Genomic DNA, 13,206 nt, shown 5'->3' on the forward strand with positions numbered 1-13,206 from the left:
AATATCGTGTTATTAGACAAATAAGAGTTGCAATTGGAATATGATTATAGTACTTTACTATCATAATTTATGAATCTCTTTAGGTGTCAACTACCAGAATAAAATCAATTAAAAAGTACAATCACATAACAAAAACACGACAACAATACAACTCGGACAATACACGAGCTTAACAACTACTCCGTAATATAGAAGATGTTTTCAAATCTAATCTTGCAACCAAAAAAAAAAATTGACAAGGATTGTTTTTCTTTTTCCTATAATATATCATTAAACATTCTATTATTGGTAGGCTTAGTGATCCCTTCCCCATAGTGGAGAACCAATACTACTGGTCCTAATTACCCTTATTATTCATCCTTTTTCTTTTGTCTATGAATAATTCAAACTCATTAACTTGATATACATTGACAAATACTCAAATGTACAACACCACTATACAAATGATACATTCTTTTAAAGAATAACATTTATCTTACACTCGGTGACTCGGGTGTATTTTTATTTTATTAAGGCTATTTTCTTGCTCAACCGTTTATTTTTGATAGAATATAAGACATATTCCTGACCCTCAACCATCAGTTTAAACTTTTGGTTGAATTAGTCCATTAACATGGTATCAAGAGCCAGTGTGACTAAAAAGTCACGGGTTTGAATCTCATCCACCCCTCATTTCAAAGTAGAATATTAAACTGGATATGGTGGGGCTCATGCTACATCCACACTTGGCATGATAAAGTATAAAACATATTTCTGGACCTCAGAAGCTTAAACTTTTGGTTGAATTGGTCCATTAACAATTTCAACCTCACAAATAAAAAAATAAAAAATGGGCATGTTACAACTTACAAGTGATAGCGGTCACATTAGTTGTTTCATTGACTAAAAGTGAGAATAATGACAGTTATTTGTTCTGTTAACAAGTCTATATCTTTTAAAATACAAAATCCAAAAAAAAAAAAAAACTGTAAAAACTACTCTTCTCCCGATTTTTTCGCCTTTCTTGCTCCTCCTATTTCCCTTCACGTTCTCATCAAATAAACAACATTTATTTAGGGGTAAAATAATCAACGACATTATAGCTGTAAATATTTTATTTTTGGTGGGGTTTTATCAATTTTTTACCCTGAAAAAAAAGTTGTACATTTTGGTTCTATATTTCATTTTCAACCAAAATTTTTTCACCTTATACATTTGTTTCAAGGAGCCAAGGAGGGTAACAAATATTAACTGCATTCGAATTTTCGCCATTTTTTTTTTTTTTTTTTTTTGTTGATTTCTGAATCTTTCATGTAAATTCTATAGGATAATTTCATTAGATAAGCATTGCATAATAAGATTTGGTTGAATTTATCAACTTGAAGTTAAAGTTTTGTCAATTTTTTTGTTTAAAAGGTCATGTTCTAAAATCCCATTTGAAAATGATTTTCATCTTTTAATCTTTCTAGGAATCTACCTGTATTTTCTAAACATTCAAACAGCTGTGCAATGTACTGGATTGATTGGATATTTGGATTCCCATCATATAAAATTACAGTTTTAAATTTTTTTTTCCTTTTGACATGTTCAATTTTTTCTTTGTAATGCTTCATTCTGGCAAAGAAAACAAAGTCAATATTTTTTTTGACATCTTCATTGTTTTGGCTTCAGAGTATGCTAAAAATAACAAAAACAATCAACCAAATAAAGGTCTAAGTTATCTCCAACAAGCTGATTACGACAACAAGGGAACCCGAGATTATGATCATCGTATGCTAAAGAGTTGAAAGAAGGAAGGTGCAAAGGGTGGAAAGATGGTGGCAGGTGGGGATCACGACCTGCAGCAATGGAATGCACAAGGGTCCGATGCTCGCCACGAAAAAATATTTGTATCAGTTAGATTAAGGCCTCTCAATGAAAAGGAAATTCAAAGCAATGACTTTGCGGATTGGGAGAGCATCAACAGCACAACCATTTTGTTCAAGAATGGCCTTGGTGAACGGTCTACGAATCCGAATGCCTATAATTTTGGTAAGCAAATCGCCTTAAACTCTGAAGTTTCTGCTATTAATATCTGCTAGACCTGTTATAAGCAGGATTTATGCATGTTTTGGTAAGTACATTGCCTTTCTTTTGCTGTTTTGTCGTGTATTGAATATCGAAAAGTAGCCAAGAAAGCAAAGCTATTAATTATGATGATGTACCTTCATGTTTAGAATGTTTAGATTGATTTTTTGAATGAAGTTTTTCCTTCTGTTTTTGTGCTATACATTGACAGACAGAGTATTTGGTCATAACGACTCTACAAGGAAAGTTTACGAGGAAGCAGCCAAAGAAATTGCTCTCTCTGTTCTCAATGGCATTAACTGTGAGTAATGTTCTAAAATCTGATACAATTTGGTTGTGTTTATGGTGCTTAATTTCCGTGTTATTGTTTCAAAGTAGGTTTACTTTTTTTCGATTTGTCTGATCTAGCTAGCGTCTTTGCTTATGGACAAACAAGCAGTGGGAAGACCTTCACAATGAACGGAATTACACATTATGCTGTAGCAGATATCTATGATTACATAGAACAGGTATGAGAAACTCCAAGTTTATAGCCGTGATATGAGAATTCAGCACATCACAGCTATGCATAACACTAAATTCTCCCTCTATCCCAAGATGCCCCCTTATAAGTCCCCAAGATTGCTGAATATACCACTCTGATATAATTAAAACATACAGGCAGAAATAAAAACATATTTGTGCATCTAAAATTTTAAGAACCAGTAATAGCCGGTCACTGAGACATTTTCTAACAAAATTATGTGTTTTTGGACAATGTAACAGCAAAAGGAGCGTGAATTTGTGTTGAAGTTCTCAGCCATTGAAATCTATAATGAACTTGTTAGGGACCTTCTAAGCACGGACACTAATCCTCTCCGACTTCTGGATGATCCTGAGGTTTGTATTAGATCAGTACTTTACAGACATATTTGAGATTTGTCATAAGAAATTAAACCACCTTAAATGTTCTGGTCGACTTTGGTTTAACAGAGAGGTACAGTTGTTGAGAAGTTAACCGAAGAAACTCTCCAAGATAAGAGCCATCTTCTAGAGCTCATTGCTGTATGTGAAGGTAGAGATGTGTGCAGAGTCAACAACAAATGTAGAGTGTTTAGTTGATGTCACAGAAACTAACTGATGTTTGGTTTTCATTACTCGTAGCTCAAAGACAGACGGGAGAGACTTCTCTGAATGAAGCCAGCTCTAGATCTCATCAAATCCTCAGACTGGTAAGCTCTTCAATTACATTAAAGAACTGAATTAGCTCAATCGCAAATGAAACTATTTTGGGCCATGATTTACTAATAACCTAATTGGAACTTTTGTAGACGATTGAAAGCTCTGCTCGTAGATTTGGTGGTGGAAATTCAAGTATTCTTGCCGCAAATGTGGTATGAAGTATTAGTTGATCTTTGCTCCTAACTCTATGTTTATAGTAGTATAAGGAATTGAAAAAGTAGTTGTTAACTTGACAATTTTGGCATGCAGAACTTTGTGGACCTTGCAGGAAGCGAGCGTACTTCTCAGACATTAGCAACTGGTGCAAGATTGAAAGAAGGTTCCCACATAAATCGAAGTTTGTTAACTCTTGGAAAAGTTATTCGCACATTAAGGTTTGTTTGTTAACCTCATTTAAGTCTTGGAAAAAATATTACAGTATTTATAAGAACGTGAAGTCTTAAGGCATTACTATAACTTGATTACAGCAAGGGAAAGAATGGGCACATTCCTTATCGAGACTCCAAGTTAACACGTATACTACAAAACTCTTTAGGAGGAAATGCAAGAACTGCCATTATATGTACCATGAGCCCTGCTCACAGTCATCTAGAACAATCAAGAAACACCCTCTTATTTGCAAGTTGTGCAAAAGAAGTTAGCACCAATGCACAGGTTAATGTGGTAATGTCTGACAAAGCATTGGTGAAGCAGCTAAGGAAAGAATTGGCCAAATTAGAGAGCGATTTGAAGAATATGCCCATGGTTTCTTCCAAGGGCGATGTTGCAGCTGCTCTGAGAGAGAAAGAAATTCAGATAGAAAAGGTGTAAACATATTTTCAATTGTATTTAAGTTGTGTTTATATGTCTGCATATGTTTATCTTATATTTGTAAAAATCTGGGTAACACAGATGGACAAAGAAATAAAAGAACTCAGTAGACAACGTGACCTTGCTCAAACAAAGGTGGAAGAGCTGCTACAGTCAAGCAAAAAGGAGGTTTCAAAACCACAGGATGATGAATATGACCATCATAGAATTGATTCACGGGATAAATTATCATGGTTTGACGATACATCAGAAATATCTGACGGATCAGATTACCGGCGTCTTGATGCAGACCTGGCAACTTCTGAATCCTTTCAGTATCTTGATCAACAGGACAATTTTGACCTTAGCACTCAACGGTCTGATCTTCTAGAAAACATTTACCTTCTGCCAAATGAATCCTCACTGCAACCACTGGACGACACCACACTAGATTTCACTCCTGTTGATCTGTCACTAAGCTGGGGGGAAATGGGCAGCACTGGCAACATCAGAAGAAGAATCGATGAAGACGATGAAGATAACTGCAAGGAGGTTCGTTGTATTGAAGTTGAAGAAAGAAGCATTAGCAAGAATTCTGAATCATCAGTTCCTGTAATGATTTCTCCTCGAGAGAAAGAAATTCAGGAAGAGGGTATCGTAAAAGATGTGCATGAAAGAGAGCATACGATATCAGATGATGAAATAGAGAGTGAAGAGGAGAAAGAAAATGAAAATGAAAAAGAAAGATTTAATGTCAAAGAAAAGAAGTATGCCATATCAGCTGGAAAGAATGAAGATAATGAGACACCACATTCTGCTGCTGAGTATGATGCACCAGTGACTGAAAAGAATGAAGAAAAGGAGTCGCATCACTGTGATTCTGAACACGATCAATTGGTAAAAAGGATCAAGGAACTCCAAAGGACTATTGACATGCTTGTTAACCACAATCCCTTGGGAAATTTCTCTCCTTGTTCCATCGACTCAGAGAGATTGAGCAACAAAGGGTCGAGCTTCAGCAGAAGCAGAAGCTGCAAGGCAATTCTTACATCAAACCCCGCCTCATCTATCATTTTCGATAAGGTAGTCCTCCATTCTAGGGACTTATCATTTGCTGGATTTGGTGAAGAGATAAGCTCGGAAAGACCAAAGGGCTTGCCTCGGGGATCAGATCACATTCCTACGGGTAATGGAAAGCCTTCGAGATTTGGCCTCCCTATACCTTCTATAAGGAATGCAATAATGAACGAAATGGAACGGGATGCTAAGAACTCAGATGTCAGTGATGCTTCCAGCTTTTACAGCTCTGCTGTAGAAACAAATGGAAATGCCGAACATGAGTCTGGCAAGCAAATGGGATATGAGATGGTCAGTAATTTAGTATGTCCTGTTTTGCATTGATTTTGGTTATGATTCACAGTAACATGGTAGGACATGAATTTCACACCCAAATTTTACAATTGCGAATTTCCATTTCCATGAATTAGTGAACCGAAGTTCTTTAAATACTGTCCCTTTTACCAATCTTTTTCAACTAGTCAGTGTTCAGGAATTGCATCATTTGCAAAATTATTGGTAGATGTAAAATATTCAAGTGGACAGATAAAAATGTAGGACATAAAAAAAGGGAGATATGAACACACAAGGGAATTGATATACTTGCTTTTTGCAGGATGGTAACAAAGTTGAGGAGGAAAACGAACCAAAGGACAGTGAATCTAGTGAAAGTGCAAGAGATGTTTCTTCATATGTGATGAGGGTAAGGGATTCCATGTCAGAAGGAGCGATGAGCACTGCACAATCCCCAGCAAACTGGTTCGAAGAATTTGAGAGTCTACGGTTCAAGATAATTGAACTTTGGCATGCTTGCCATATACCATTAGTCCACAGAACCTATTTTTACTTGCTGTTCAAGGGTGATACATCTGATAAGATTTACTTAGAGGTAGAACTCCGAAGGCTGTCTTTCATCAAAAACAGGTTTGATCAAGGCCAGAAGATTGTTGTGGATGGTGAAGTTTCTACACCATCTTCAAGGTATATCTTATAACTTGTACACTAGCAAGAATTACTAATGCCTTTTTTTAAGCCAAGACCATATTTTATATTTAGATATTTTACGAAATTATCTGCAAAACTCAAATTTTTTCGGTTGGTTATAATCTGTATTATGAGTATAGTTGAAATTTCCAGCTTTTGATCAGTTATGCATTGTGTACATTAGAATGCATCATTACCCTTAAAGCCTAATCTTGCTACTCTTTATTTCATAACACAGCATGAGGGCATTGAATCAAGAAAGGGAGATGTTAATGAGGCAAATGTACAAGAAAATTCCAGTACAAGAGAGGGAGTCAATCTTCGAGCAGTGGGGGATCACAATGAACAGCAAGCAGAGGAGACTGCAACTAGCTCGCCGCCTTTGGACAGACACCAAAGACATGCAACACATCAGAGAAAGTGCAACACTTGTGGCTAAGCTGGTTGGTTTCGTAGATGAAGGTCAAGTGCCTAAGGAGATGTTTGTTGGTCCAAGTATCACTACTAAAAGCATAAACCGAAGATCTTATAGCTGGAAATCAAGCATGTCGAGGGTATCCTAATGCTTTTGACATGTAAGTGTATAGATTATAATCTCACTCTTTTACAATAACAAACTTTGGTATTAATTACATTACTAATCTAATTTTTTTCCTTCTGATTGTTAAACTTTCGGGTGTTGGAAAACAGCAACTTTAACTTCTGACTTCTGTGTTTATTCCTCATAAGATATGTGTAATTGACTCATAAATAACTTATGGATTGCCTTACGCACTATCCCCCTCTATAATTTTGGGGTACCATGGTAATATTTTTTTTTTCCCCCGATATTTATAAATTGTTTCAATTCAAAAAATTAATTCTTATGTAGAATCTTTGAGAATTTTTCTTAAAATAATTTATTGATGGTCCTATAAGAGAGTGAGATAATACAATTTCCAAAGGCCTACATGAAAGGAGACAAGAGTTGATCACAAAATTTCAACCAAACAGTTGAACTTTATGGTGTTTGAAAAATCAAATTACTTTGCGTCACAACCAGAAGCAAATTTTACTATGAAAATGACCCAAGCTGGTTTAGCAACAAATTGACATAGCATCATCAAGTACTGCCAACAAAAATATACGTACAAAGACAACCAAAAGAGGAGAGATATTTACAGATAAACTGAAATTTAAGATTGGAGGACAGCACCTTCAGTGATCTTCCACCCAGAATCAGAATAAGACAGTTCATATCTTGTTGTGTAAGTTCTGCTGTAAGAATCATTGTGCTCAGGTTGGGTAGCATCAGTTAAATTCGCCGTCTCTTCAAGAGTAGCTTCTACTGTTGCCCGTTTACCATCAAGGGATACTGTCACACTATCGATAATCACATTCAATAGGGAGTATTCCCAAAACCAACCACGCTCTGCAACTTCCTTTGCACGATCAGACCAAATTTTAAGCATGTTGCCATCCAAAACCTGATAGTTGTTCCTTAGTGTTAGTAGTTAGAGAATAATTACTAAATGATTCTAATAGTGTTATCCACAAAAACAAGGGAAGGCTTAGACTAACCTCTGGCAACGTCTCAAGGCTATGATTTGGTCCCAAAGCCTGCGATTTAACACTCTGCCATCTTCTCACCAGAACCTCTGCAAGTCTTGCATCCATTTTTGGTATTTTCTTTTCACTATTTTCATTCATTGCGAGGCCTGCAAATATTTTAATGAATTGTAATTACAGAATAAGCATATATGCGCAACCTGATGCTGGGACTATATAATTAATAGACATTGCAGTCCACATTTATCACAATTCAGAGTAATAGCCTATAGATCTGACATGTAATTTTGTCATTTGACAAACATGAGTAGGACATTAATTCTGTGATGATGCACTCATAATAGAATGGATGGAGTATATTAAAGCCTTAAAGGTACTCAAATGAGGTGAAGAATAGAGGTTTTTTAAAAGGTCATACCCACATTGGACACATCAGAAGTCACAGATGAAGTTACTGAGCCAACATGCTTGGGCAGAATAGCAGAACCAGTTTTAGCAGGCCAGAGTTTCATGCCAGCCAAAGTCGTCAACCCAATCACCACACCAGCACACATAACCTTCACACCTACATCTTTTATCTTCTCAGTAATCAATTCTTGTTCATGATATTCTTCAGCAAGATGTTTACTGGCCAACTCAGCGTAATTTGAAGTATTATCAAAACCAAGCCCCACCTCCGCCAATGCATCCTCATATCCAAAGCCATTAACCGCAACATCCTCTTGTCGGGTTATGTGTTCTTCTCCAGAACTAGGAGGAAACACCTTCTGCAATGCCTGTATGACACTAGTGGTAACGTTACCGATTACTGCACTAGCTCCAGCTCCTATCTTCACTATTGCTGCAGCAGCAGCTAATGAGGAGCCACTCCCTCCTTCCAGCCGCTCTAAATACCTCAGAACAATAGGATCATCATAATAATCCCCCAGTCTGAATTGCACATCTTTTGTCTCCCTAAATCTGGTGAAAACCACCTCCATGAGCCAGGTTTCCAATAGTTTACAGAGTCCTGGGAGCATATCACTATCCTCATCATTCCTTGAATTTTCCAGCACAAATTCCACAACTGATGGATCTCTAAAGGGCGAGTTTTCAATGTCCAGACCCAACCATGTCCGACACTGATCAAGGTCTCCAACCAACAGAGAACAAAGACCCCTCTCCAATGCAAAATCTTTCTCACGATTTTCTTGAGTAGCATATAAAGGAATGGAATCTCCTATGGGCACCAACTTGGTTTGCTGAAGTTGACGAAACAAGTCATCAGCATCTTGAATGAGATGAGGCTTCTTGCTAATGAAAGCTTGAGCAACAAGTGCAAGAGCTACTCCATAAGCTTCAAAGCTTTCAGCTGGAATATTTTTTGGCGTGGCAGTGAAAAGATCAACCTGAGACAAAAGAAAGCAAATAAATTTATTTCTAAATTGGAATGAGGAGGAGAGGGGGCATCCTCCTAATTTCAGGAAAAGATTCCATGCAAGGGTGTCGAGTGGTGGGGAGTCCTGACTTCAGAGAGGGAATGATGTGTGCGCAGCCCTTATTCTCAAAACCAAAATTTCTTCTATCCAAGTAATGTCCAACAGTATTCAACTGTATTTTTCTGAAACTATTAAAATGTATCTGAGGTTTTGCTAAACTTGTAGGGGTAAAGGAGGGGGTGAAAGGTAACCTATGAAAGTCAAAAATATGGACTTGACCAATGAAGAGCTGTTGCAACCAGTCCAATAGCTAATTGACCTTCTTGCAAACAATTGGATTTCTTGCATTTTAGAGCATCGGCCACTATTTCAACTTGGTTCCAACATGGAACTTGATTTTACCTAACTCTCTTCCTCAATTATACTATAAAATCAAAAGGTTGGACCAATCAAAAGGTGTTCGAACCTCCTTGTCCATATTTGAGGTTGAGGTGATGGAGTAGTGGCATCGCTCCCACCTTGTATCCCTGAGGTCTAGGGATCACACCTCATGGGACTCATTTGAGGGATTTTCCTTATCTCCCCCCTCAAATGAGCCCCCTTCTTAAATCACCTGCCCTTGTGGCTCTCTAAACACCAAAAAAAAAAAAAAAAAAAAAAAAAAAAAAAAAAAAACCAAGCTGATTGGCCTTCTACATTCTTGCTGTGAAGGTCTAGTGAACATTATTCGCATATAAACCATTCTCCTATCTCTTTATTACTTGCACTTCCAAAATAAGCACCAAGGAAAAATATAGAAAGAAAAATTACAATTTACAATATGAAAGCCATGATTTACACAATACATAGTGAAAAACAGGCAAATGCTGAACTTACCTGCTCAGCTGCTGTCATATGCAAAAAGGCTTCATTCATGAAATCCTCACGAGTGAAACCTCCAGCTATAGCTGCAGCACCACCTCCTCCAACAGACCATAAAATATTGCGCACACCGTGCAGACCTTCATCTCTTTTCTTCCGAAATTCATCAGTGAGAGGCAAAGCCAAGAGCTCCAAAACATAACGAGGTTTAAGCTCCTCCAATGTCTCATCAATCTGTGCTTGTAAATCTGGTGCAAGACTACTTGAACCTTCCTCCTACACAACAAGAATATCAGAGTTCCAAGGTAGGGCCTCCAAGTTTTGGCGTATTTATAATTAAACACACAATCCAATCCAAAATTTAGTGGCCCAATGCTTTATTATTACCCAAAGTCAGGTTATAAGTGGAGAAATGAATAACACTCAGATTTACTCTATCTTAGGAAAAGATTATGATTGATAATCCCAATCCTAGAATTAGCTTTTCATTCTTAGTGACTTCCTCAAGCCGCCTCATTATGCATTCACTACAAATATAATCAAATGGAATATGGGATTTTTGGAGTCTTAAAAAGAATATTTAATTCTCTTACATCATAGCCAACTAATTACTGAGTCTGTTACCTGTAAGAGTTTTAGAGCACGTTCCAGGGCCTCACAGCCATAGACATAATCAGGAGGAGACAATGACATTGCATCCCTTGAGAAGTCAACAAAAGCAAGGGCCATTGCTAACACAATATCATGCTTGAAGGGTTTGGATAGTCTCTCTTTCAGCAACACATCTCCAATTCTAAGGACTAGTTCGGACTCCCCGGCCTCTTGCAGAATACACAGTGCACCAGGAACCTAAAGCACCAAAACCCACAAATCAAATGAGATAATCACACATGTAGTGCCCTTTAATATGAAAATTCTTTCAACATGTGGTAACATATACATTTTCCATTATCGATTCCCAATATACTGAGAAATGCCAATGAGTTTACAAAAGCCAATGTGTTTTTGAGGAATTTTCATTAAATTTCATCTTCAAGCTACCCAAGACCATGTGTAATATGATATCCTTTCCCCAAATATAGTGTTGCCCACATATCAACACTTCTAACTACATTTCTACATAGTCGAAACCTAATGAAGCTCGTGACATAGATAGCACAGTACTACCAATTAACTGTCCATTTCAATAAGCAAAAGAACAACCAAAAATTTACAAAATTTAAAATGAGGGCACATATATAAAAAAAATAAAAACTTGCCTTGTCGAAAGGGACATCAAAGAGGGTAGTCTCTTCAAATGAATCAGAAAGGCCTGAATTATATTCTCTTCTAGCACTGGGGTTAGAAAGAGTGTCACAAGCAGCTTGAAGGATTTGTCTTCGGGCAATAAGAGTATCTTGGGTGAACCCATATTGCGGGGGCTTCGAAACCTTTCCCTCATAAGCTCTCCTTATCCCATCTCCCAGAAAATGGGTTTCCGCTCCCAACACCTGAAAGGAAAGAAGGATGATAAAGTTCAAATGTACAAAATTTGAAGTTGGGCATTCTGAATTTCAGCTCAAAATTAAGAATTCCACTCTAAAAATGTGTCAAAAATTAAAAAAAAAAAAGTGCAAATTGCAGAGCTAAATCTGTCATATTCAATTCAAAAATAAGAACAATACAATAATTAGTTAAGCACATTTTCAATTAAAAATTAAATATTTCAACCAAAATAATCAGTAAAAAAAAAGTGGGTATTCTGAATTCCAACCCAAAAACAAAAATTGCAAATGTGGGTAATCTCAATTCAATCTCAAATTTCTTTAATTTTCAACTCAAAACTAGTAATCACAAAGGTAGATTATCACAATTTCAACCCAAAACTAAGAATCACAAAGTTAGGCAAATCACATTATCAACTCAAAATCAAAAATTACAAAGCTGGGTAAATCTCATGATAACCCCAAAATCATAAATCCACACAATATGGGTAATCACAATTTCAACTCAAAATCACAAAATCATCAATAAAAAACCTGGGTATACATTCATTCATAATACAAACACAAAGATGAGAATCTTATACAATACCTGATAAAAATTAAGGGGAATGGAGATATTGCGGTCAGGAGGAGAGAGAGAAGGAGGAATAGAAGTTGGGGTAGAAGAAGAAGATGAAGTGGAAGTATCAGAAATTGAAGTGGGCAAGAATTGAAAGTCGGAGAGTAAGCGGTCAGCCCATTTACTGCCGGGAAATGACGTCGATGCGCCGGAGTTTGTGGCGGCGCTTGCGGCGGTGACGGTGGTGGAGCGGTGAAGGAAGTCTTTTCTTGAAGAAGAAGAAGAAGAAGAAGAAGAGGAGAGAGGTGGTCGGAGAGTGGGGTAGCAGAGATTGTAGCCCAAATGAGTGAGGGCTTCCATTGTTGTTTGTTTGCTGAATTGTGATTGTAAAGATTGTAGTGTATTTAAATGTGTGTTTTTTTGTTTGTTAAACCCTCTCAAAAATCTTTTCTTTAAAACTCCACAATTCTCTAGATATGAGTTTCTTTTTTGAAGAGGCTTGTTTGGTATAGTTAATGGTAGTGGGTAAAATTTTGTGGTTGAATAGCGAGTATCTATCAGAGTAGCGCGTAATTGTCAACTGTTATAGAGTACAAGGTTAGTTGTCAAATTATTGGTTGATAGTATTAGTGCTCAACAAAAGTTAGTTGTTAGAATATTGAAATACTTTTTTTAAAAAAAATATACTCCCTCCGTTAATTTTTATTTGCAACTTTGGAGAACTTTACGGTTGACGAGGCAAAATTTGATAATGGTGATTAATGTATTATAGGGGTATGTAATTAAGGTGGAGAGACAATGTTTGGATAATTAATTAACCACCCACTGTCACCACCAAGACCGGCCAACACCACCACCACCGCAACAAACCCCACGAAAGCACCACCACCCTCACGAAATCACCACCGTACCACCCACAAAAACCCAGGCCACCACCTCCAAACAACCCCACGAAATCCAAAACCCACCCACCAGAACCCAAATCTACGACTACCCACCAAAACCCAAATCCACGACCACCCACCAAACAAATCCACGACCACCCACCAAAACCCATCAACGGAACCACGAAAACCAACCCACCAGAAACTAAACCCCCAACTCGAACCCAAAACCACGACCCACACCGCCTTCACCACCACCACCTCCAAACAACCCCACGAAATCGACCTCTACGAAACCCACCACCACCTCAAACAACCCCCGTACCAGCCACAAAAACCCAGGCCACGATCTCCAA

At 37.4% G+C, this 13,206-nt stretch overlaps 2 protein-coding genes across 3 annotated transcripts; one reads left to right on the forward strand and one right to left on the reverse strand.

The window, feature by feature from the left end:
* The first annotated feature begins 472 nt into the window (after positions 1 to 472).
* On the forward strand, positions 473 to 6,962 carry LOC110723332 (kinesin-like protein KIN-7J). Its single transcript, XM_021902685.1, has 12 exons — positions 473 to 2,010; positions 2,258 to 2,347; positions 2,455 to 2,555; positions 2,812 to 2,925; positions 3,019 to 3,100; positions 3,190 to 3,257; positions 3,357 to 3,419; positions 3,517 to 3,641; positions 3,735 to 4,071; positions 4,159 to 5,424; positions 5,729 to 6,093; positions 6,335 to 6,962. The coding sequence occupies exons 1-12, from the start codon at positions 1,794 to 1,796 to the stop codon at positions 6,657 to 6,659; spliced, it is 3,153 nt and encodes a 1,050-aa protein (XP_021758377.1). The 5' UTR covers positions 473 to 1,793; the 3' UTR covers positions 6,660 to 6,962.
* A 160-nt stretch (positions 6,963 to 7,122) lies between these two features.
* LOC110723330 (protein ACCUMULATION AND REPLICATION OF CHLOROPLASTS 6, chloroplastic-like) lies at positions 7,123 to 12,774 on the reverse strand. 2 transcript variants are annotated; one of them, XM_021902681.1, is made up of 7 exons: positions 11,997 to 12,771; positions 11,183 to 11,413; positions 10,548 to 10,772; positions 9,939 to 10,199; positions 8,063 to 9,032; positions 7,657 to 7,793; positions 7,123 to 7,562 (listed from the first exon to the last, which is right to left on the reverse strand). In XM_021902681.1, exons 1-7 carry the CDS (start codon positions 12,324 to 12,326, stop codon positions 7,272 to 7,274), a joined length of 2,445 nt encoding a protein of 814 aa, XP_021758373.1. In that variant the 5' UTR covers positions 12,327 to 12,771; the 3' UTR covers positions 7,123 to 7,271. The 2 variants fall into 2 exon arrangements, with proteins under 2 accessions (XP_021758373.1, XP_021758374.1); XM_021902682.1 differs by lacking the exon at positions 7,123 to 7,562 and having other exon boundaries at positions 7,660 to 7,793; positions 8,067 to 9,032; positions 11,997 to 12,774.
* Positions 12,775 to 13,206: the final 432 nt, after the last annotated feature.

This window comes from Chenopodium quinoa, unplaced genomic scaffold (genome assembly GCF_001683475.1).
Source record: "Chenopodium quinoa cultivar QQ74 unplaced genomic scaffold, ASM168347v1, whole genome shotgun sequence".
NCBI classification, from domain to species: Eukaryota; Viridiplantae; Streptophyta; class Magnoliopsida; order Caryophyllales; family Amaranthaceae; genus Chenopodium; species Chenopodium quinoa.